At 39.2% G+C, this 26,214-nt stretch overlaps 1 protein-coding gene across 1 annotated transcript in view; it reads left to right on the top strand.

The window, feature by feature from the left end:
• Positions 1-26,214, top strand: part of LOC122792799 (extracellular matrix organizing protein FRAS1-like) — a 4,352,848-nt gene that overhangs the window by 4,234,688 nt on the left and 91,946 nt on the right. Inside the window, exon 71 of the mRNA XM_044060368.1 lies at positions 15,729-15,875. Coding sequence (XP_043916303.1) covers positions 15,729-15,875 — 147 coding nt within the window. The remainder of the gene's footprint in view (positions 1-15,728; positions 15,876-26,214) is intronic.

Here is a 26,214-nt window from a genome sequence, read left to right as displayed (position 1 = left end):
AGTGTTTATTGTTTGTTTGTCTTTTCTGCTTTTCCTTGTTAGGGGTTGCCACAGTGGAACTTCGGTCCGCTAATGATTGGCAGTCAATTTTTATGGTGCCGAGTTGCCAGCCCGACACCCAACCTTCAGCGAAGGGACACCCATTCTCGCATGTCTTTCAGAGGCCACTTGACTGCGGGGAGGACATGCAGACTCCACACAGAAGGCAGTCTAGTTGAGAATCGAACAGGAGAACCTCTTGCTGTGAGGTAACAATGCTACCGCTGTACCACCCCGGATATACAATTGTTTATTAATGGCATCAAATACCACATTATTATCTGTAGTAAAAAACATGGGCATCTGAATTCCAGAATGTATAGTAGGTGTAGAAGCCATAACTGAATTTGCCGCATTGTGTGAAAAATGAGGGGTGGCTCTATCTAGTCTCAAATCACAGATCATACTCGACCCTTCGTGTACTTCAGTTTTCCTATATCCTCTGTCTACCAGTCTTCACTCTAATGTATTAAATTCCTCTTGAAAACCTTCTTTTGATGCATTTAGAGAGGAGGCTCACATGCCTTGTCCCCTAATAATATTTCTGAAGGTATATTGTGGATGCATACTTCTCCTGTGGAACAATGTAGTTCTTTGACATCCCTTTCTATATACTCCTGTATTTATACGTCCATCAATTTGTCTTTCAACAAAAACATCTAAATACTCTATCTTCTCTGTAGAGTAATTCAAAGTAAATTTCAGATACCTGACAGATTATTAGCATACATATTATTGCATAGAACGTTTTCAGTACAACCTAATATATATAAAAATAAATACATTACACTAAATATCAGAACATTTCTATAGTAAAACTTGATGTACATATCACTAGATAAAGCAGCGTAATAACTGATTGGTAGAACACAATTAATATGCTAGAATATATAAAAAATAAATAACTTTCTAGTAGCAATAGAGACAATAGAGAAAATAATTATAACTGGATAGTATTACAATTAAAAGCATATAAGTGTGTTACTTCTTAAAAGTTTTTCTCCTAGACTTAAGAATGGGTTTCAGAGAGGCCTTCTCATTAAGGCCATTACCTCTATCAGCCCTCAGTCTCATAATCCAACAAGTTTTTTTCTTCTCTATGGCATTTCGAATATCTCCTTCCCTTACATTAGGTGAGATGGCATCTATCACTAAAACCCTAAACTGATGTTCATTACCACAGCTCATCACATGCTTAGCCAGGGCGTTATTATGTGACATAATCCTAATGGCATAAATATGTTCCCTTATTTGTTTTTTCAAAAACCTGTTTGTCTTGCCTACATAAAATGATTCACAGGAATTACAGATGGCCAGATAAACCACATGGGCAGTATTACAATTGGCACATAATGAGAAGGTAAATTGTTTTCCTATATCTGGATGTACAAAACTACTACTAGAATCAATATATGTACAGAAATTGCATTGTCCACAGGGAAAAGTTCCTGATATTTGCTCCTCTGATTGAATACTTTAAACTTTAGGGTAACATAACAATGGTATAATACCTCCATAAAACATATGCTGGATGATGACAAATACTATACTATTATTAATCTTGGAGATTTGACCATGATACAATGTAGTATTTCTAACATGTTAGAGGACGATTAAAAGTTCAGTTATTGATGAAGAGTTATCTGCCTTTTTATTAGTAGAATATCCCATGATACCATCAATACAAGGGCTCCCAAAGGTTCATAAAGATGAACTGCAACCACCCATGAGGTCCTTTGTCTCTGGTCCAGGCTGGAGCACTGAGCCGTTCTCGATTTATATTGAGAGAATGTTGCGTCCAGTACTTGAGCTAAACCCATGTGTCCTAAGAGACACAAAGCAATTCCTGACTGACCTATTTGATTTAAGTGTACGTATTCAGACAGATTATAGTATCTACTTTGTCACTTTAGATGTACAATCTCTTTTTACCATTATTCCAAATAAAGCAGGTATTAATGCGGTGAGGAGATATTTATCTGTACACAGTGAATATACCCACATTAAAATAGATTTAATTTCTTTATTTTTGGAGGTAGTACTTGAAAATAATGTCTTTATTTTTGATCAGACACTGTATTTACAGTGTTATAGAGCGGTTGATCAAAATAGAAACAGGATAGGCCAGGGGTTCAGAGGCAATCTGTAGGAAATAGATTGTCAGCTGAGGGGGAGCAGAGTTTGAGTTTAGAGAGTAACGCTTTTATATAGTTAGTTGGTACTGCTTTAAAAGTGAAAGAGTTAGAAGGATTGGGAAGAGATACAGAGTTAGTGAGGGTGTTGACATTGTTGCTAGGGGGAAGAGAATTGATTAAGGTGGTTATCGAGTTTATAAAATGATTGTTAAATTTAATGGCCGTGTCTTCAGGGGTTTTATTAGGGCAAAGGTTTGGAGGGGAAGGGTTTCCAGGATGTAGACTATGATTGATAGAGTTCCAGAATTTTTTAGGTTCTGATTTTAGAGTAGTTGGGGGGGGGGATTAGCATAGAAGTTCAATTTGTTTTTGTGGATGATTTTTTTTTTTTATTTTGTTTCTAAGTTCTTTATATGTCTGAAGGAGAGAAGGGGTCCTGGTTTTTGTCCACATTTTCCATACCCTGTCTCAGTTTTTCATGAGGGTTCGGGTAGATTTAGTAAGTCAAGGAGCTGTGCTGTATTTTATTCTAATTGTGCGGAGAGGAGTGAGGGAGTTATAAGAATGTTAAGGAAGGTGGTGTTGAAGGAATGGACAGCTTAATTTAAGGGGAGAGTGGCGAGATGAGAACAGTTAATTCTAGAGAGAAGGCAATGAAGGAGTCAGGACAGAATTTTGAAAGTTTGCGGTTGTTAATAAACTTGCAGGGTCTGGTGTAGTGGAGAGTATGTCTGGTGACCGCTGTAGGGAAGTGTTCACTAAGGACATTTGGAAGGGTTTTGGGCGTGGGAGACCAAAATCCTATCCAGAAGAGAGCTTGGGAGGTGAGATTTATTAATATAAGTAGTGGTTGTGATTAGCTGCTCAAACCCCATGCAGGTTAATACAAGAAGTAGGGTTGGGAGTTTGTATTGAGAGCCAATCTATATTTACATCTCCCAGTATGATGGTTTCATTGTGGATGGTCTGAGAGAGGTGGGATAGGATGTTTTCGAGTATGTTAATATTATCTCCAGGGGGGTATGGATTGCTACAACAGTTATGGTGGTGAAATTGTTAGGTTTAAAGTTGGTCAGTAGAAGTTCAGCTGTAGAAAAGGAGGATAAAGCAGATTTGAGACTAATTGGCAAGAGATGATCAGAGTAGAGTATGGAGACTCCTCCTCCTTTTTTATTAGGTCAATCAAGTCTAAGGCTGTTATAGCCAGGACGGATAAGTTCACTGTCTTGGTATTGTGGTTTCAACCATGTTTCAGTTAGGGTAACTATGTCAGGAGTATAGTTAGCTAACCAGGCATGGAATTCATGGACTTTATTAACTCCTGAGGTTGATAGAGCAGAAAGTTACTTGCTTTTCTGAGTAAGAGACGTTGGTAGGTTTAGGTACTGGAGGGTTACTGTTCAGGGTAGACTCTGTAGGGCCAGGGTTAGGATGAATGTCTCCTGATAGAAGTAGAGGTTTGAAGTGGAGTAATTGTTTGAGTAGGTAGACGTTTGTTTTTTGTTTTAAAGGTGTTGTAGGAGGGGGAGATATTTTTATTTTAGGAATGTTAGTGGTAGGGGGAAGGATGGAGGGACAGATTTTTTTAGATGTGGTTGTGGTTTAGTACTTGAGTTTAGAGTGTAGCTTGAGGGGTGGAAATGGGGTGAAGATAGCTGGGAGTGGTAGGAGGTGTGGTAGTAGAGGACATAGAATAGCGGTAGTAGGAGTATAGTTTGTGATTTAGGAGGCATGATAATGTGCAAGAATAGAGGAGAGGGAGGGGTGAGAGTCAGTGTAGGATGTGATAGGGAATAGGCAGGTGAGTGTGGGGAGGTGCAAAGGGGAAGAGGTTTGTAAGAAAGGAAATAGAGGGGAGGGGATTAGGGTGGAAGTAGAGAGGTGTGGTTTGTTTGGATAGGTATAAAGGGAATGATATGGGGGGTGGGTGGGGATTGGAGTGGGAGGAGAGCGAAGTGAGCCCAAGCAAAGTAGTAATGCTTGGATTTGTCCGAGATCTGTCTTTAGTTGAAAGGAAGCAATATTAGTGTGTGTATTGAGAAACTTGTGCCAACATTTTTTTCAAGAATTTTCCATAGTGTGAGAATGATCGGATATCTTTTAAGGACTTTGATTGTTTAGGTAATGGTTTAATTATTTCTTATTTCCAGGAGTTTGGAATGGCATTTTATGAACAACAGAAATTGCTTTTATGTTGTAGCAATACTTTGAAAAAATCCCTGCACTAGTAAATGAACAAAGGAAATAGGTTGTTTGTGTGTGTGTGTGTGTGTGTGGGGGGGGGGGGGGGTCAGGAGGGATTTTGTGTGTTTTTTGCTCTTACTTGTTTAAAGTGAATTTATGGTAGGGGAGTGGCATATTGGCAATTGGCTTTTTTTTTGGTGGGGTCTACTAAAGGAAGGTTGCTAAACTGGTTCCCTATTGAAATTTCGGCACTTGAAATGCCGAATGCAGACAAAACAGAAAAAAAAGACCAAAAAGCCACTCCCTCAGAGAAAAGGGAATATTTTGAAAAATGGCTTCTCGTACTTGGTATATGTAAATCCATTCTTTCAGCCATTTAGTCTCTGTATTTCAGGGCTTGCTCTAGCAGGTACAGATATTTCAAATCGTTACCTGCTAAGTTCACTAAGGAAGTCCAGTGTAGCAACGTAATTGGATGTGGGGTGACCCCATGTCAGTTGGTATGTCCTGCTGAGTGATTATCTTCATTAGTTGTCATGAGTGGGTTAGGAATGAAGTCTTGAGTATATTTTATTGATGTACATGTAAGTAACATTTTAGCTTGTTTAGATTGTGGAGTTGGGTAAAGCATTTCCTTGTGAGTGGCATTGAAGTTAGGTTTCCATGTATGTAAGTTTTTGTCTTAATCGCCGAGTTTCAAAAGGGCTTTGAGTTAGCCAAAATCTTTACTTGGAAGTGCATACCAGTGAAACTAGGGGAAAAAATCTGTCTTGAAGTTTTAGTAGGAAGTTGATAAGTTGCTCACCTGCATAGTTGGGCTCAGTGGAGTTTAATGTTTGTCACCAGTCTAAGATGGAGGTGAAAGATATACGTTTGTATATTTTACAAAGCAATTTTACCCTGAAGGAGATGTGTTTAGGGCAGAGAACGTAAGTGCCAAGTTGTGCAGGTAGAAAGTGATGGCTAGGGTGGTTACTAAAGATGGAAGGAGTGGATAGTGATAGAATAGAGGAAAGGATAGATGGGTTGTTTGTTATGACCACATCTAACAAACGCTGATGGATTTTAACTTGGGGCAGATAGGATATTTTACTGGTTGTATTATATTTAGGTCAACTAAGAATTCTTTGGTGTCGTTTTGTAATTGGACAGGTAAGTTTTGATAAAAATCCCAAAGAATCAGGAAATTTGTAGATGTGCTTGAGAAGGAGATTGTTGTAAATTAGGTTTATGAATTTAGTCACTAATGAGCGAGTGGCAAGCATATCACAGCGGTGTGCAGAGTGTGCTCTTTGCTTATGGGGTTGTTGGCTAGAATCCTAGTTATAACTGCATTGTTGATGCTAGACCAGGCAACAAACAGGGTAGGGGCACGTAACTTCTTTACAAAGACCACCTGAAAATTCAGGTACTTCCTCAAGCAAATTACTCCAAAATCTCAATGAAAAATGTAGGATTTTTACATCTGTTGTAATGGCAAGTCAGTGAAGTCATATCCTGAATACATGCTGCATACCAGAGCATAAGTATAAGTAAACACAGAAACACTGGCTGATGTACTGACTGAACAGATGTACTGTTCAATGCTCTGTCTGAGGAAAAAACAAGGTAATTAAGCACGGTCGAAACTAAAACAGAAGTAGAAACAGAGTAAGCAGTCCCAATATTTCAAGCAAAAATATATAGAGAGAGAGAGAGTCTCATCTTCTTTTCCAAATAGTAGTGTTTATTAAACCATTCCTTGTGACAGATGAGCGCATTTGTTATCTAAAAAGTCAGTATTTCCTCTCTTATTTATACACAGGTTAACAAACTTCCATTGTAATCCGCATTAGCATAATGACAAAAGGAGTGTTATCTGATAGGTCTGAGGGAGCAAGGTTCTAACCAATGAGTGGCAAGAAAATTAAAGGAGAAGTTTGGAGCTGGGTGCCAGAGGACCAGGCTATGGAGTGTGAGCATTAGGTGAGTCAACTGAGAGGGACATGTAAATGATGGCAAGAAAAGATGGAGGATGATTGGGTGATAATAATGGCCATTGGATAACATTTGACTTTTTTGCTAAAATGGTTTTGAGATGATTAATAGCAAGGGAAATGGACTGTAAAAAAAGTCATAACCACTATCAGATGACACAGTCCATAAGAAGATATGTGTGCACAGTACAAACTAACAACCTTTACCATAAGCATACAGCTCTGTAACTAACCATCCAAGCTGTGCTCAAGGCCCTAAAATAGTCACATCAATAGTCACAAGATGATTCACATCTAGCTAAACTGTATCAGGTAAGCATAGTTCTCTGAGTCATAATCATTCTTTACTCTTTTTTTTCCCTTGTCCAGTGAATTTGAGGGCATGAACTATTCAGATAAATGTGAAACCATGTGTATGTGGTAGCTTACCAATTGCAAAATGCAGAGATGGTAATTGACAAGACCACCAAGGAAACCGTAGCATGCGTTTTTTGATTGCTGGTGCCTTTACTAACCAGAAGGGAAGCGTTTTCACCTATGCTTCTTAAGATCTGTCAGAAGATTAAGTGTAGAAGACATAAAAGACAGAAAATTCCTGGATAACTGGTACAAATATCATGTAGAGACTAGAAAAAAAATAAAAAGTAAAAGTCAAAATAATTAAAAAAAAAAATATATATATATATATATATATATATATATATATATATATACACACACAAAACTAAGGATATCAGTAAGAACAAGAAACAAAAGCCAAAACGGATGACAGCAGTGGGAGCTCTACAGCTGAAATCTAGCAAGTAGGATGTTCTTTGTGTTCCACTGTTGCAGTCATCATATTTGGGTTATCTGCCTGCAGGTGGCCCTCAGCCGGCCTGAATACCAGAGTCTTGGGAGTTCTGCATCGGATGCTGTCGCTTCTTCCATGACGTCAGGTCGTCAGGGGTATAAAACATGCAGCCGACACCATTACATCAGTCTTTCTTGCCATACAGTGCCCGAAGCAGAAGCAGTTTGCAAGTGCCGGTCAGCCGACTCCTGAAATTTTCGTTTTCGAGTTTCAGACCTGAAGTCTTCAAAAAGATAAGTACCCCGTTGGGGATCCTTTTTTTCTTGCTCTAACTGAGCCTTTGGAAAGCAAATACCTCATAGAGATTTTCATTCTCACCTGTTTAGGCCCAGTCCACGATGTCCCTTGCTGTTGGTTTTGTGCCTTGTTCAATGCCCAAACTATTCATCGTTGGGCTATTTTTGTAGCTAAATACTTTCATTCTCGATCTCTGTACTCCGAAATGGCTTCATTAAGCCATCCAACTACCGATCTTCCGAAAAAATGTTAGGATAAAGACAGAGACAGACCGCATAGATCCAAAACTGCCGACGATTCTTCCGTCCTCAAATGAATGAAGGAAAAAGCTAAATCTATGCAAACTGTTACAGATTTCTTACAAGTACAGCCATCTATATTCAGTAGGCACTGGCCTTCAAAGAACTGGTCCTTTCCAGTCCCTTCCAGGCCTTCTCAGTCCAAACCCAGAAGCAGCAGACCACCAAGACTTCAGTCTCAGGCTGTGCACAGATCTAAGCAGTGGGGGTCTGCCACTTCCAAAGCAGGGAGTAGTAAGCCACCCCCTGGGGAAAAATTGCACAATGACTTATCCTTAACTCTTCCAAGCCTTGCTCAACTACTTGCACCTTTAGGAGGAAAGCTCGCCCTGCATGCAAAAAACTGTGAATTCATTACCCAAGACAAATGGGTTTTAAACATAGTTTCCCTGGGATACTGATTCCACTTCCACTCTCTCCCATCCCCAAGTGGATGGCCAGACCTCCCCACAAACCAGTGGGTGGACACCCAAAAACAAGTTCTCTCTCTCCTCAGCATCAAGGCTGTTCAACCTATCCCAGCAGAACAAAGGGGACAACGTTTCTATTCAAGACTGTTCCTGGTTCCCAGAAAAGAAAACTCCTGGTGTCCTATCCTGGACCTGTCCATCCTCAACACCTTTCTGGTCATTCCAAAATTTAAAATGCTACCTCTTCAACAGCTTCTTCCTATGCTAGCCAAAGATGCCTGGCTGGCAACCCTAGACTTAAAAGAAGCTTATCTGCATATCCCAATAAGGGAATCTTGCAGGAAATAACTACGCTTCAGGGCAGGCTCCATGCACTATCAGTTCTCTGCACTTCCCTTTGGCTTATCTACTGCGCCCAGAATTTCACAAAGTGCCTAGCTCCAGCCATTGCATTTTGCAGGCAGAGAAATATTCAGATTTACCCATATTTGGATGATTGCCTGATTCCGGCAGAGAGTCAGAGCTTGCTATTACAGCACCTGGCATTTGTAAAGAGACTTCTAACTTCACTGGGGTACACCATCAACGAGAAGAAATCACACCTATTACCCTGCCAACAGATTTATGCCTCCCCCCTTCTGCCTCTCCTCTGGAAGGTCCTGCTATAGATCAAACAGGACAAGCCAAGGACAATTCTTTATGCACTGGACTGGCCACACCAGCACTGGTACCCCCTTTTGTGCAGTCTGACAGTGCTACAACTATGGCACCTGCCTCAGACTCCTTCCCTGCTGTCCCAGCAGGCAGGCCAAATTCTGCACCCTCCGCTTCAAACCCTGAACCTTGCAGCCTGGCTAATCCCCTGAGCTCACCAGTAGCAACCTTCAGTAAGCAGGTTCTTGATGTCGTTCATGAGACAAGTAGGCCTAGTACTAGAAAATCCTATTCAGAAAAGTAGAAAAGATACTGTTCCTGGAGCCAGTCTCAAGGGATGGGCACAACGGTGCCCAGCTTACCTCATATTCTAGATTATTTAACAGAAATGCTCCACAAGGGCCTATCTTTCTCGTCGATTAATATTCATGCCTCTGCCATATCAGCACATTATAATACTGAGCCACCCCTCTTCTCTCATCCACTGCTAAAACAATTCCTTAGAGGGGCCAAAAATTTAAGACCTCCCCCAGGAGAGCTCCCACTCCAGCCTGGGACCTAAACTTTGTGTTGAAGAAACTTACTCTTCCCCCGTTTGAACCAGCTGCTACAGCAGAGTTGAAATTTCTTTCTTGGAAACAGCTTTACTTTTATCCTTCACTTCTGCAAGAAGTGTTTCTGAATTGCATGCCCTTGTGACAGTGGCACACTTCGTTATCTTCCATGCGGACAGGGTTTCCCTCAGGACTAATCCATCATTTATGCCCAAGGTGGTATCTAGTGTGGCTCTGAACCAGCCCATTCATTTGCCTACTTTTTTCCCCTAATCCCCAGAATAAAGGGGAAAGGACATTGCATTCGCTGGACATGCACAGACAGCTTAGATTCTATCTGGACAGGACTAAGCCTCTCAGAAAATCTGACCAGCTACTAGTCAGCTTTGTTGCAGGGGCAGAGGGGAAGGCCATTTCAGAACAAACCATTTCCAAATGGATAGCACATTGAATCCATTTCTGCTACAAGCACCATGGAAAACCTACCCCACAGGGGATAAGAACACATTCCACCAGGGCTGCATCTACCTCTTCTGCTTTTCTCAGAGGAGTCCCTATCAGGGACATCCTGGAAGCTGCAACCTGGAGCTCTGTACATACTTTCACCAAGCATTACCACTTGCCTATCTTTTCTAAATCCAGAGCTGGATTTGCCACAGCAGTCTTACAGGGCTTCATTGCTAGCCCTAATGCTCCTTAACTGCCTTCACCATTCCTTAGCTTTGGGAATCAACCCAAATGTGATGACTGCAACAGTGAAACATGAAGAGCATAGTACAGTTGTGTACACTTACCATAAATGTAGATGTTCGAGTGTATTCACTGTTGCAGTCCTGGTTACCCTTCCTCCAGCCCTCTGACTTCTCTTTACTGTTATCTATCCTTTTTGTTTGGCACATTTTATATCATGTGTATTTGCTTTTTCCTGGGGATGTTTCATACCATGTAATTGCTTCCTGTTGTGGGGGCACCTGACATCTGGGGCAAGAAAAACTGATGTAATGGCGTCAGCTGCATGTTTTATACCCGTGACAACCTGACGTCATGGAAGAAGCTACAGCATCCGACACAGAAATCCCAAGACTCTGGTATTCAGGCTGGCAGAGGGCTACCTGCAGGCAGATTACCCAAATGTGATGACTGCAACAGTGAATACACTCGAACATCTACATTTATGGTAAATGTACACAACTGTACTTACTATAGGATGTAAACTTCAGATTCTTACAGTATCATTTGGTGTTTAGTATTTAGTAGTATGCACAGTGGACTAGTTTCCTGAGGTTCAGGACCCTGTTTATGGAGACCTGTGTGTTTAGTCCCAGTGGTGTTTGGGATTCCAACCTTATTTGCCATTCCAACTCTCTTTTCCAGGTAGTCGTTGTGTGGTCCTTGTAGTTCTTCATTGGGTAGATGATCCAGAATGTGGAAAATGAAATTGTCATGTCCAGGTTGGATTTTGTGATGTTTTGCTAGGGCATTGTTTAAGTTGCCATACTGTAAGTCTATGAGGTGACGTGAAAAAAAATATCAGTTGATTTTGTGACAGCCCTGACTTAACAAGAAAATTTTCAGTATGTGTGTTTGTGTGCATAAGTGTAAACATGCCACCATTTTTTTATTTGCAGTCATATACATATCTTTTCTGGCTAGCAATAAAAAAAAAATCTAAAATTAATTATCTGTCAAAAATAAGGCTTTGCATGTTGCTTCATGACACAGAGAGGTGGAACAGCCTAGTTGATTGGGCTTTGATTTGTCTCCCTGGCACTGGAAGAACCAGGCAGGGAGGGGGGAAGAGTAAAAGGGCATTGCCTGCTAGGGGTATGAGTTAGTGTGATTTTCTGGAGCTTGGATGAGTGTGTGCTGGTGGTTATAGTCACCAAGCAAAATGCTAAACCTTCCCAGTGGTTGCCTAAATGATGGCTTCTCCTGGTAGACACTTACCCCTGTTATGGGAATTGAACAGGTTGATTGATCAGGAAGGGGCTGAAAACTGGTAGGTAGATGGGGAAAATGGCCAAAAAATAATAATAAAAATAAGGTTTAAAATACAGATAAGATCATCTAGATGTTCAGAGCTTCTTGTGGCCTGTTGAACCTTTAGATCCCTGTCAGTATAAGAGGATTCTGACAAAAGCTTACTGTGGCAGGTTCCATCCTCAACCTCTGTCTTATTCCCTACATAGCTTAAAATGGGCTCTGCTTAGTAATGTGCACAGCAGGTCACTGTAGCTTGTGTAGGAGCCAAGTACATTATGATCATTATTTCATTATTTTTCTCACAATCAAGTGTTATAGGTGTGTGCAGAATGCCTTTGTGGCTTGTGTGAGGGCTTGGGACAGTGTGGTCATTATTTCTTCAACGTTCCTCAAAGGTGTATACAGAAGCTCACCATAACTTCTCTATGGACAGTTTACTATCTAGTAACAAAACATTGAAATACATGGTGTGAGGATGGCAGAATGGTTAAAGTGTTTACCTTGCAGACACAAGGTGCAGGGTTTGATTCTCACATGGGGAAATTGGCTAGGCTTAAAATGGCTGACAAGGGCAATTAGCCTAGTACTAATCTATGAACCTATAATCATTACTTTGTTTTCAGTTTGCTCATAATCAAACAAGTATGCAGGTGGCTGTCTTTTGGAGATAGGAGTAAGGAGGCAAGAAATTGTTGCAAAAGAGAGTAAAATCCCATGAGTGGAGGAGCTCCCTGGTCAGCCTCAGCAAGAAGTTGAGATCCCTTATAAGATCCTCCAAAGCTAGCTATGAAAACAAGATTGCCAGTGATTCTAAGGACAGCCACAAATCATTCTATAGCTATGTCAAGAATCTCAGTGGCAACACCCATATCTGCTCTGAGTTACAGCACAATGGCACAAAAATTACAGAACCAATTGATATTGCCAACATCCTGGCAGATAGGTTCAGTGCTAACTTTACCCCCCTCTCACGCCCTAAAGGGCCCATATCTATACAGGAAGAATGCAGAGCCCCTCTAATCACAACTTCACAGGTAAAAGCAGCACTCTCTAAAGCCAAAAACACAGCATCCATGGGACGGGACAACATCCCAGGCTGCGTTTTTCATGAACTTCAGAACGAACTGGCTCCCCACCTAAGCACCATGTTCAATCATAGCCTCATGTCAGGCTTTGTGCCCACTGAATGGCACACAGCAACAGTTATCCCACTCCACAAAGGGGGAGCCACCACTGACCCTGGGAACTATCGTCCTATTAGCCTGACCAGCCTGGTCTGCAAGGCCATGGAATGTATCATCATGGAATTCATAAACAAAGACATTGGTAGCTTCCACACTCTGGACCCAACCCAGTTTGGGTTTGTGAAAGGCAGATCTTGCCTCCTGAACCTGGTCAATTTCTTAGGCCTTAGGTCTATCTTGACCTCGCCAAGGCTTTCAACACCATCCCCCATTCTGGAATTATAGCTAAACTCACTAAACTAGGTATAAATCCCTATGTCACAAGATGGATTGCCAAATGGCTCACTGACAGAACCTACACTGTAAAAGTTGCAGACTCCAAATCTGACATCAAACTAGTGACAAGTTAAGTACCACAGGGTTCAATCCTGGGACCTCTCCTGTTTGGTATCTACGTCTCTGAAGTACAGGCTAACATAGAAGGCCTCTGGCTAACAAAGTTCGCAGATGGCTACAAACTAGGAGCTATAGTCAAGTCCCCAAATGATGTTGACATCCTACAGAAGGGCCTTACTGAGACAGATGCTTGGTGTCAGAGCCATGGCCTCAAGCTCAATGCCAAAAAGTGCATTGTTATCCCCTTTGGTAAAAACTCTGTACCCATAACTACCACGTAGGCAGCAGTCTTCTCAACACCGAATGTGTGATAAGAGTTGGGACCCAGGTAGACAGTAGTCTCTCCTTTAATAAACACATTGCCACAGTAGTCAGGAATTCCATCTACATGGCACACCTCATCACAGAACGGTTCTCATTTAGGAAAATGAGGTCATTTTTCCCCTCTACTCGACACTCATTAGACCCATTATATAGTACAACGCCCCTTTTGGAATGTACCTCACAAGACATCTGCAGCAGCTGGAAAGGCCACAGAAGTACCTCACAAAGAGAATTGCTGGCCTCAAACAGATGCCCTTCACTGATCGTCTCAAAAAACTCCAGCTTTACTCTGTAGCATATCGCCTACTCCGAGGTGATCTCTGCCTAACATATAAAGCTATGTTAAACCCAGAGCTGTTGGACATGCTACACTTAAAGAAATCCCAATTCCTCCAAGCTACATGCTATAGGGACCTAAACCTTGTCATCACAATAAACAGGACTTGCTGAAGGGATAGATTCCTGTCCCAGAGACTTCCCATACTCTGGAACAAGCTACCCATCTATGTCAAGCAAAGTTCCTCATTAACACTCTTCAAGAAATATCTTGATGAGTGGATGGGAAATGGGAAGTACACCCCAGGGATCAGTTCTGTGGCTCTGCTCAACAGAGGCACAGGAAATTAACTTTCTTGGGTTGGCATAAGCCAGGGAACTTTGTTGGCTAGGCTTACTTAGGCCCTTGGGCCGATAGCCTAGTACCTACCAATGAACCTATGCTGTGTACATATGCCTGATAGCAGAGAGTTGAAATATGTTATTGTGCCCATCAGTTCTCTCATATTCATCCCAGTCTGACATCTGAGGGGTACACAGAAGATTGCTGTCTTTTTGGAGTGGTTGTGAGGACACATGCTTGGTATTTCTGTGATGCCAGGAACTTAAAATATATGACTTTTACTGTTTGTTCTTTCACTTTCATCCAAATCTGTTACCAGAAGAAAACAGAAGCTAGCTTTTTTGGAGGGGCGGTAGTGAGGCAGGCATTAACCATTTATGTCGCTTCACAAGCATTTATCTTCTTTTATTAAAAGCTACTATGTTGTTAGCTTTGACCATTAAGCCTTGGACACAACTTACTTTTGAAAAAAATAGACTGAAGTTCTTTCCTTTGTCATGATATTTATTTGGGCCATCACAGTATCAGAAGGTTGGGAGACTCTGATATGCGCTTAGAGCATCTAGAATTCCTTGACTTCTTGGAGCCTGGTTGAAAACTATGACTGTGTGAGAAAAAAAAAGAAAGACTATCTGTCTGGATAGTCTGAGGAGGCCACAACAGGGGAAAGTGTTGATAGTTGGGGGGAAGGTGGCAGTGCAGGTTGCAGAAGTGCTTTTGAATTCTTTGCCTAGTTCTTCAGTTGTATCTCTTAACACAGGTTTTATGACAGTAAATTATCTGTTTGGAGAGGATTTCTGTGTTGGACAGCGGATTTAAAAAGTGAGAATATATCCTTTACAGAATCCACTATCCCTGCGTTAAATGTACAAAACACACTTTCTAGCCTGGAGTTGTAGTGTAGAACAGTTTATTTATTCCTGATTTATCTTCTAAGATACAGCCAAGACATGGTTCATCCTGCTTTGGAGGCAGTGTATTTGGTGAGGTGTATGAAAGAGTGTGGTGTATGTGTCATCTTTCGGCTTTTCCCAGTTAGGGGTCGCCACAGCAGAACTCCGGTCTGCTTAATGATTGGTAGTTGATTTTTACGTGCCGAGTTACCAGCCCTGACGCACAACCTTCAACGAAGGTACGCCCATTCATGCATGTCTCCACGCAGAAGACGCTCTAGCTGAGAATCGAACCGGACAGCGTCTTACTGTGAGGTGACAACGCTACCGCAGCACCACCACTGCGGGTATGAAAGAGTGTGGTACACATTGAAAATGTCATATCTAGAAAATGAGGCTAAAAGCACCCCTGTCAAAAGTAGCATTGATCAAAGACACATGGCTTAGGAAAAATGGAAGCCTTGTGCTAAGATTAGTAAATGCTGAAAGTCAGAGGGGTAAGAATTGCTTGCCAAATTAACATATCCCTTTCTGAGCCTTGGAAGAGGAGAATGTTCACATTGATTAAGCAGGTCTTTACCCTTACAAGGCTGTGTACCTGAACAAGATTTGCTTGTATTGTACCGCATGTGGAGCTATGCCAACCATGTTACTGTATGTATCAACACTAACTTCAAAGGGAAGACAACACACTTTTTCCTTTTCTACATTATCTTCTGGTGTGAGCAGTGGATCAGAGGTAACTGCATGTGAGATACATTTTCAGTAATCCCAATAGCAGTTTCAGATGTTGCTTCTGCATATGTTGGAAGCTTACAGGGGTATTCAAGAAATGTAGGTTCAGATATTGTAACTGCTTGACTACACTGTCTCAGTTTTTAGGAAAGGAGCTCTATTTTTCTCTTATTTTATATTTTATTCACTGTTGTTCAGATTTCATCTTTCAGTTTTTCCTTTTTGTTCATGTCTTCTGTTTTGCACATTAAAGGATCGAAACCTACCAGAAGTGACAGATAAGTACTTTCATGATGTACCATTTGATGCCCACTTTGCCTCAGAATTACCCGAGTTTCAGTCCATGACCAACATGCCTGGCTTAGATGGATTCATCATGAAGGTTGATGCCCTATACAAGGTAAGTTTGTGGTTGCACATTTATATTTCAAAAGTAGATTAATGTAGGTACAACTGCAACTCATTTTCATAAAATTTCTTTAGCATCATAAATTCGCATAGGATCAGTAACAAAGAAGAAAATGATACATAGATTTTTTTTTTGCAAGATAACTGTTGCTAATTATGTTACTGCTTTGATTTTATTTTCACATGCCTTGCATGCATCTGTTAAATAAGAACAATTAAGTTATATATAGCATTCCTTTCTATTGTGTGTGTGTGTGTGTGGTGTCTGTGTGTGTGTATATATATATATATATATATATATATATATATATATATATATATGGTTCTACCTGACTTCGCGACACAGAGAAGACCGACATCTCCAGAAGATCGAAGAAAGAGAAGACCCCGACGCTCGCGGGTTGCAGAACATCGACAATGCAGAAGACCGAGGTAAGTGTGGAGATTGACGGTCTGTGGGGATAGGGGTGGGTTAAGTGAGTTAGGGTTAGGGAGGCGATAGGGTGGGGGTTTAGTGAGTTAGGGTTAGGAGCGATAGGGGTGGTTAAGTGAGTTGGGGTTAGGGGGGTGGGGGGTGGGTTGGGTGAGGGTTAGGGGGGGGGGGTTAGGGCGGTTAGGGTTTAGGTTTTAGGGTTTTAAGGGAGGGTAAGGTTTAGTGTGGGCTTGTAAGGATTTTGGTGTGCTTGTGTTGTGTGTGTGGTTTGTGGAATGGGGATGTGTTTTGTTTTGTATGGGGTTTCGTGTTTATGGACTGTCGAATATGTGGTGTCGGTGATGTGGTTGTCGGTGTTGTGTGGTTTCGATTATGTCAGGTAGAACCATATATATATATATAGTGTAATTATGACTATCATTAAATATCTTTACCTTGTACTTGTGCTTTGAATTAAAAGTACTTTAGAGCTGTTTACTGTTTTTGCACTCGCTATGATTTTGCCATGAAAAACATTTTGAATTAGAGCACATTATATGCTTTTAGAGACCAGTTTGTAGTTGCAGGTTTCTGACATCAACTTTCTAAGTAAACACTCTATTGCACCACATATGTACATTTTATATAGGGTCACACAGACTACTCTTCTAATAGTTTACACTGAACACTGTTTGTTCAAGCCTTTTTTTTTATCTGAGGTCAAAAATAAACCTTTGATTTAACTGTTTGGGGTCCATAGTTATTTTTTAAACACCTTTATTGAATTATCCAAGACATAGGCACACATATATTAATAGAAAAAAAACCAAGCCATATTATCATTCATCATAGTCATGCTTTGTACATTACATATTACATATATGTTGTTTCTTTTTAACAAATGTCCTCTCCGTTACATAAACTTCTCAGTTACTGCCTTTCATCAAACCTCATTCCAGCGCCTGAACACTTTTCTGCAAGTTTTGTTCCCACAAATTCCATGTATTTCTATGTAATTTGCTCCTTCCCTTTTCCAAAGGTCCCACCCCTAGTTCTTTTATCTCCTTTACAATGTTCAGTATTTCAATTATAGTTGGTTTACATTTTCATAGGTTCTTAGGTACATACCAAAAGGGGCTTTGTCCTCAAATGTAGGTGTGATGAATGCCAAATACAGTGGAACAATGATTTCCTCGGACCTAAATGCCATGCTTTTATTTATAAGTTGCACAACAGAGTGATTTCCTCACTGCTATAGACAAGTGGTGGTCAAAGGTTAGATGATTGTCTGTGTGTGTCCCCAAATTCCTGACTACTGTTCTTAAGGGTTTAAATAATAGGTTAACTGCTCTGATTTCAAGCCTCGCCAATAACCTCAGGTCAGAATCAAACCTTGTATCTTGTGTCTGTGAGGTGAAGACCTTAACCATTATGCAAAACCCACCCATTTGAATTCCATTTAGTAGCAATTTTTTTTGTCAGCCAGTAATGTTAAATTTCTCACTATGTAAAAGCAGTTCAGATCCTGAGTCCTATCTCAAAATAATAATTTCCTTAGTTTGCTTACCCAGTATTTCTGACAGAGTACTCTGTACAGAAGTTTTAAAATCTGCCAGCTTGTCACAATCTGAAAAAAAAAACATGTTCCCAGTAACCTGTGTCATTTCAGTCACGCCTCCAGCATTTCCTGTCTAACTGAGGAAAAAAATCTCTGAAGTCTGCTTGGGGTGTAAAACATTTTGTAATCATTTCCAAACAAAATCTCTAAACTTTCTGGATTTTGTTGCATACTTGGGAGCCATACAGATGTTGTTCCATTGATTCTTTGTAAATTGTCTTTTCATTCTGTCTTACCAGTTTTTCTAACTTCCTCTGATTGGGTCTTACATTTATCATGCAGTAGTTAATATTTCCTATAAATATCCCCTTTTTAAAGACAGCTTCTGCTCTAAATTTGGCTAAAACCTCTACCATAGCTGGTGTTTCACATAGCACTCATCTGTTCCTTTCTCTTTTGTCTATACTCTGCTATCCATCCTTGGTAGGAATGGCAGTATCTAACCTGCAGTCCAAACTTGGCCTTATCTCTCTCTATAGTCACTTTCCCTGTCTAGTTTGTTCCCAAGAAGAAAACTTTGCAGTCATATTACTCAGTGTTTGCATAGATCATTATTTGAACAATTACATCACCCATATTTAATCTGAAAGGTCAAGTGGTCTAGCACAGAAAGTATTGCGCATGCACAAAAAACATTGCCAGTTTTCTCCAGTAAAGCCCATCCCCTGCTTCCTTACATTCTATATCTCTTGCAGTAATCCCTAATGGCAAAATCTTCTTTCTGCATTCCCATGTTGGCTTAGTTCTTACAATACTTTCTGCAACTTTATGAATATAATCTTCTATGAAATATGAACCAGTTGTCATTGGATTACTGAATATTGTTATTCTCATTAAGGGTCTGCATCCAAAGTCCTACTTTCTCCTTATTTCTTGAACTTCTACCATTTCAACATCATCTCTTTCCACTTTAATTTATAACCTTCTGCTTATATTATGTATATGAGCCTTAACTGCATAGCTCTAAAGTATCCACTGAAATCAGGCAATCCTAAATCACCTTGTTGTGTAGGGAAAAAACTGCAAGAAAAAAACAGCAAAAGTAGAGTTTTCACAGTGTGATACCATAAACCCCTTTGTAATGGAGGCCCATGGGATACATGCAGATGATGCCTTAAGGGCATCAAGTGTTTCAGCTACATGGTCTTTTAAATGCCCATGACATTTTTCTTTTAAGTCTTTATGGTTACATTCAGGCCAATAAAGCCAGGTGGCACTAGATGTGGGCATGCATGTTTTGGCCTTTTTATTAACCTAATCAGCACAGTGTAAGTGGATTGTTTAGCTATACTTCAGAAACCCAGGGTCTTTAAACCCACCTGATGGCCATAAACGTTAAGGTGCCTGCAAAATATCCAAACTAACATCCAAGCCAAAGGGTAAAAAGGTCACACAGACAAACAGAATTTGGAAGGATCAACTTATTTGTAGACACTATTGCTTGATTGAATCTATTTTTATACTGTGTTAGATTTCAGTTAAGACTTGCAGGGGAAATAACATTCAGTTTATTAAGTAACTTGCAGTCATAAGACCAATTCCCATTGTAAGACAACTGACATATTGCTTCCTCTATTTTTCGGTGCACAGTCATGGTTCGTGCTCACAACAGATCTGTCCCTACTGTAAGTGAGAACAGTCTTGCACAGTTGAAAGGAAGTGGAATAATTTAACTTCACACACCTGTCATATCCTGGCTGACCAGGTATTTTAACAGATGCAGCATATGTGAATATCATATGTGAGAGGAAATATTTGTGTGTGAAAACTTATTCCTGGAATAAATGCCTTACAATAAATAATTGTAAAACATCAAGCATAAATGTCTGTTCTGTAGTGTTAAGTACAGTCAGAGTCGTCCTTATTTACTACCAGAATTTCTAGACTTTTAATTACTTCCAGATCCCCTATGAGCATACATGCCCTCGACCAGTAAATTGAGATAATACTGCTTTACAGTTAATTGTTGTGTATCATCTTCCCCTCCCCATGGCATAAAGTCTACTATAATATTTCCATTTGTGCCATTTCTTGGTTTCCACATTCCTCTGCCTTATATTAATGTTCATACAATTTCCAGAATGTTTGTAATACCTGTATAGGATCTCGACAGCCCATTCTACTTTATGTTGCATAAGTCATTGTGCTTAAAAATTTTGTGCTCTGATGTTTTTAGCTAAAAACAGTTGCTTAACAGCAACCTTTCTGAACTATTATATATTCTCCCAGTAATCTCCTTACTTTCCTTTTACCACTGTGCAGTTGCTCCTCTTGTTCTGTCAGATGCCCCTTATTTTGCAATACTTTAACCTTTGTCAGGACCTCTAAATAATAGTTTTACTTCTTTCCCATATCTCATTGTATGTTATCTCTACCCTGTTTTTAAACTCCATTTTTGTTTTATTCCACTCACCAGCTATATCTCAGAAGACATTTCTACCTTCCCCAGTAACTCTCAAATCATTTCCGTTACCCATTCCTTTAATTCTTCTTTATTTAACAGGTAAGTAGGAAAGCACCAGTAGTTCATTTTTACTTCATTACCGTGCATTTTTATCTTAGTTTGTTGCACTGCATGATCTGAAATATTTACTCAGTGTGTGTTAAAGCTTTCAATTAAATGTACACATGGCTGTGAAATATGAATTCTATCTAATATACTCCCAGTTATTGCACCTTGGGGAATGATATGTAAATTCTGTCAGAGTTCCTACTACTGAATTCACCGATTCCATACCAAATATTCTCTTATATTATTTCAGATTTTCCCCTGATACAACCTCATTATTGCAAATCAAGTTTCAGCCCCATCCATAAATAGTATTCCCTACTGAAAGATTATTTCTCCCAAAATTTTTAAAGCGCAATATCAATAATTTTGGTGGAATGTAAATACATTCCTTCGTAATCCTTCTGCTTTGCCAATAGATCCTTACCACAAGTTTACCATTATTGTCTGTTTTTCTTGTGTTTTTGTAAATATTGTATGTTGAACTCTGCTTTCTGCTTGATTGTACATGGAACTGTGCTTATTCACTGGAATGCATATACATAGTTTTTGTATGTAATTTGTTTAAACTATTCTGTTATTGCTTACATTTCTGTATTTTTTGTTTGTAAAAAATTTTGTATGTCACCCAGGCTGAGGCTGAAATTGGTCAGTATTGATCAGACCCGTACCCCAGTAAACAAATATATATATAAATAAAAATACATACATACATACATATATATTTTCCCTTTTCTATGAATATTGGAGCACATCTTTTAATTAGTATTATTCACCCCCTTTTTCTTTGTCCCCACTATTCTGCTGAATGACCATCCTGAAATCCTTTCTTTGTCAAATTCACATGGTAATTTCTTTCCAACTGTGCCTTTTACAGTATTGCCATTTCCACTCTGCATTTCTTAATATAATTCAGTACCCTTGATTTTTGTCTGTATCTGTAAGGGTATTTACATTCCATGCTAAAGTAGCCATAATAGCCATTCTGACAGAAAGATATTACTTCAGTCTATTGTACATGAAAGGTCTTTAGAATGTGTATTTCTAACATTTAGATTACATGCATGCAGTAATGTTTGGCAGGCTGATCTTAAGAAAAACTTGCATCTTCTCATCTCCATTTGAACCTATGTACATTTCAAGACTTTTTGCTTCAGTGAAAACACTAAGGGATGGGGGTATTGTTCTTTTTGCTTCAGTGAAAACACTAAGGGATGGGGTTATTGTTCTCTCATATTGAAAAGCTGGTGCCAGAAATATGTAAATTAGAAATGTGCCTTGATTGGTTTGAAAGCTCTTCAGTAGTAAAACTTGCTTGAATGAGGTGTAATAGTGTACTTCATGTAAGTGACAGTTTGATATCCACTCGGATGATTACTGGAAAAGTGTTTTGTGTATTGTATTGAAAAAGAGCTGAGAAGTAGAACATGTATGCCTTTTAGATGCATTTTTATCATATGAACATGATGAAACATTTTATTTTGTAGACTGGCTTCCTTTTATGGACGCTCAGCATTGTCACTTTCTAAGTACAAATCTCAGTCTAATACATGACCTCCCATTGAGTACGAGAGAGACAATTATGTCATTGTTCAAGGGATATTACCTTTCTGAACTGAGGTAGACAAATTATTACTTAGTGCAACAGAGAGTCTGTTAACAGAAACACCATCATAAAACCGTCAGAGTACTGGAGTGATTTGTTAACCTTCTACAGATATCTCCAGTCTGGCATTGCCAGCATTAACATGTTATTTACAGACTGTTTCTGTAAATGCACTTTATTCTTCAGGATCGTGAATACCAACAAGATTCTCCAGTCCCCACATGATCAATGTATCTTCTGTTTGTGACAATCCAAGTCTGTACCTTCAATTTGAAATGAAAATGGGCCTGTCTGCTCACTTATTACACTTGAAATCCTCTTGGGACCATTTTGATTTGTATGTCAAAGATACCAGAGTCTAATTCATGGATTATTGTTTCTCTTTATGCTTATCTTGGTGAAATTTATTCAAATAACATTTCTTGTGTACATTAATGTTTGGTTTGATTAGCTCTATTTCTGATGTGTTTATTAAGAAATAATTCTACAGGTCAGTGATAGTAGACTACTAAGATGTGGTTCTGTACTGTACCAAAACATAATGAGAATTCATATTTCACATCCAGCACTGTAGTCGACATTTGTTTCTTTCAGCCTTTAATATCAGACCATACCTTCCCTATACTGTTGATATTAGGATGCACTAGTGGAATAGAAAGTCCCACTTTGTTTGACAAAGAGATGAAGCTTTTCTGATATTAGCCAAGTACCGTACTCCATAACTAAGTTCTTGTAACACATACGCAATAAATAATCTTGTCAAGTCTATTTTATTTACTTATTCTATAATTGCTTAACCAGGTAAGTGACCCTTTCAGTCACAGCATGAGTAAAAAGTGCAATAGTAGTTACAAAAGCAGATTAGGCGTCATATATCAGTTTCACTTTGAATAAATGTAGAGGTAAATACATACACTAAGTGTAAGATTATTCATGGATAATATCTCTGGCAGTGTTCAGATGCAGTATTTGTAATACAAACAATATGTACAGATAGGGAAGTTGTTCCATTCATTGCATTTGCAAGTACATTTCTAGAGACTTATAGTATTTACATTAGTTAACCAGTGTAAAGAAAGAAAGTGTATTTAGCCTCATTTTTGCAGATATTGCTTAACATTTTATTTTTTTTTTGACTGCTGTGACTGTCTTTTTGAATGTCTCAACTTTACTGGTTCTAAATTGTAATGGAATTTCATTTATATAAAACATTTCCAACTGTTTCAGGGTTTACTGTTGAAATGAAGAAAGCACTTTCTTCGTTTGCTTAAATTAGCTAAATATAATGTCAGAACCGTAATCCTGACTCCTACACAGTATCAACTGTCAGTTCACCAGCGTCCACATTCGACTTTATTCAAAAATAACAGTCATCCAAGCTATTCAGTGTAACGTACGGTTAGACTTTCAAGTCAGCAGCACATGTTTTTTACTGTTTTGCCGGGGGGGGGGGGACTGCCCTGCACCCCCCACAATGTCTGCGAATTATATATACCAACTCCGACATTACACTACAGTGAGGAAAAGGGTAAATTCTCTGTTCCTCACTGTACAGCAATCTCCACTCACAGTACCAAACTTAGACTACCGAATTACACTTCACATTCATTATTGTGAATTCGTAGTAGTCTTGTTCGGCATTGTGCCACTTTGAAACTTGCCTTTCAACCACATATTGTTCGATCACCTGCACTACGAGATTGCAATAGTAAACCATATTTTAGCTATGTAAATACCCACAACCATGAATGCGGTATTCCAGAATGGACCCTGAAATAAGTGTAGATATTCTTTTCTAGTTAGTATGCCAGTATTCATATGCTGAGATGATTACATATTTTCTGGGTACATGTCAGGCAGAGAGTGTAATGCTCACCAAACTGTGTTAACCATGGTTTATAGTGTGTAACCAATCTGAATCTCCTATCCTAAACGTGTCTGGAAATTCTTAACTCCAAAAGCCAAACCAAGTCCTTCTTTTTGCAATTTGTGTTTTGCTTTGTGCTGAACAAATGTTTTAGATGCATAAACATTAGGTCTTACTTCACTAAATAGCAGAGCATATTGTGTCGCAGTTCCAGTACTATATGTAGAAGCATCACAAACTAATATAACTGTCAGGTCTTGATCGTAGTACACCAGAAATTTACCACAATTTAATACAGTTAGACCCTGGCATCATTCTGGATGGTTAAAATAATATGGAGCTTTTTTTCCTTTTTGTGTAAATAGCCTTTCCTTTTTTTAACAAGAAACATCTTTATTGAATTATGACAAAAACAATCATACATTTATATAAATGAAAACAAACCATATTTACATATTTTCAGTTGAAGACATTATACATCACTTCGAATCTATCCAGTCATTGTCAGTCAAACGTTACATAGCTCCTTTAGTTCCTGCCTTCCCTTAAACCTCATTCCTATTCCAAAACATTATTCATAGGTTAGTACTAGACTAATTGTTAACTATATTTTATTAACTATCCCATGTTTGAATCAAAGCCTGCACCTTGTGTTTCTGAGGTAAGCACCTTAACCATTATGCCAACCTTCCACCCTGCATATAGTGTTCCCATAATTCTATTTTCTAGTAATTGCTTTTTTGTCAGCCACCAGAATTAAACTCATCAAGGCATTACTATGTCTAGGCTATTCAGATCCCGTATCACAGCTCAGAAAATCATTTTGTTAATTGCACCACTTTGCTCACCCAGTATTTCTGACAAAGTAGTCTGTGGAGGCTTTTTAAAATCTAAATGTGATAGCGTTCGGAGAGATGGCAGGTGTTCTAATATAACACTCGCTGTACCACAGTAGTAAAAATAATACATTTATTCAGAAAGTAATAAATAAAATGAAGTGCTTTTGTCTCACAGAATTGCTAACAGACTTCTTCAGAACCAAGTGTCATTCTAAGACCCTCCTTATCTTATAAACACTTTAAATTAAGAACTTATTGTTCAGTCAGGGACATAATTAAGCCAATTGCCCTGTTTTAAGGCGGTATATTCTTTAATAGTATACACTTGTCAAACTGTTGTCATTGGCCTTGGAATGACTGTTAGTTTTGAGGTAGTCTCTTTAATAATTTTATGAGATGAAAGAGCTTAGCCATAGAGATTATTGTGATTTTATTTAATATTTTCTGAATAAATGTATTATTTTTATTACTATGGTATACAATATCAAGTGCTATATTAGAGCACCTGCCAGCTCTCCGAATGAATGCTATCAAGTTTTGGTTCATGGTTATTTATGGTAGCATTGTACACCAGTGTTTAAATTTGGCTTAATTTTTTTTAAGTTGCTAACTCATTACACTACCAAAGGATGTGTTCCACATTACCTCTTTCTTCCCCATCACACCTCCAACATTTGCTGTCTACCTGAGGAAAAAATATTTGGAGTCTGCTTGGAGTTTAAAAAAATGCCTATGCAAAAAACTACCAACCAAAATCCCAAATATTCTAGAATTTGTTGCATATTTGGAAGTTGTGCTTGTATTCTTCCATTGTTTGTTTTTGAATTGCTTATCCAGTCTATCTTTTGTGGATGACGTAGTGGTGCAGTGGTAGCGTTGTCACCTCACAGCAAGAGGTTCTCCGATTTGATTCTCGGCTGGGGTGCCTTCTGTGCGGAGTCTGCATGCAGGGAGCGTTCGTGTGGGTTTCCTCTGGGTGCTCCAGTTTCCTCCCACATTACAAAGACATGCGTCTGGAGCATTTCTCCCCGGGCCTCCGCTGAAAACTGGCTTTGTTCCAAGTCGGACTTTCCCATTTAAAAAATGTTAAATAAAATAAATAAATAAGTAAATCTTCCCAATCCTTTCTAACCTCCTCTAACTGATTCCTAACAGTTGCCATGCAATATTTTATGTGCCCTGCTAATTATCACTTTTTAACAGCATCTTCTGTTTTAGTGTCTACTGAAAACTCTACTAGTGCTAGTCTTTCACTTAGGATTCCTTTCTGTTTGCCTACACTCTATCAGGCCTTGATAGGGAAGGCAGTCCCTAGCTTATAGTCCAAATGTATTCTTGGCCTGTTCCCATTCTGTTACCTTTCCCTGTGTAATTATTTGCACCCAATACCTTGGTTCCTTTGCTAATTTTTTCCATTAAATTCCAGCCTCCTCTTGCCTATCTTTTAGACCCATAATTGCAGTCATCCCCTATTGCCAAA

Source organism: Protopterus annectens, chromosome 2.part0 (genome assembly GCF_019279795.1).
Source record: "Protopterus annectens isolate FY-2018-M chromosome 2.part0, PAN1.0, whole genome shotgun sequence".
NCBI lineage: Eukaryota > Metazoa > Chordata > Ceratodontiformes > Protopteridae > Protopterus > Protopterus annectens.
Note: the sequence above shows the minus strand (reverse complement) of the source record. Positions and strands in the feature narration are given on the sequence as shown.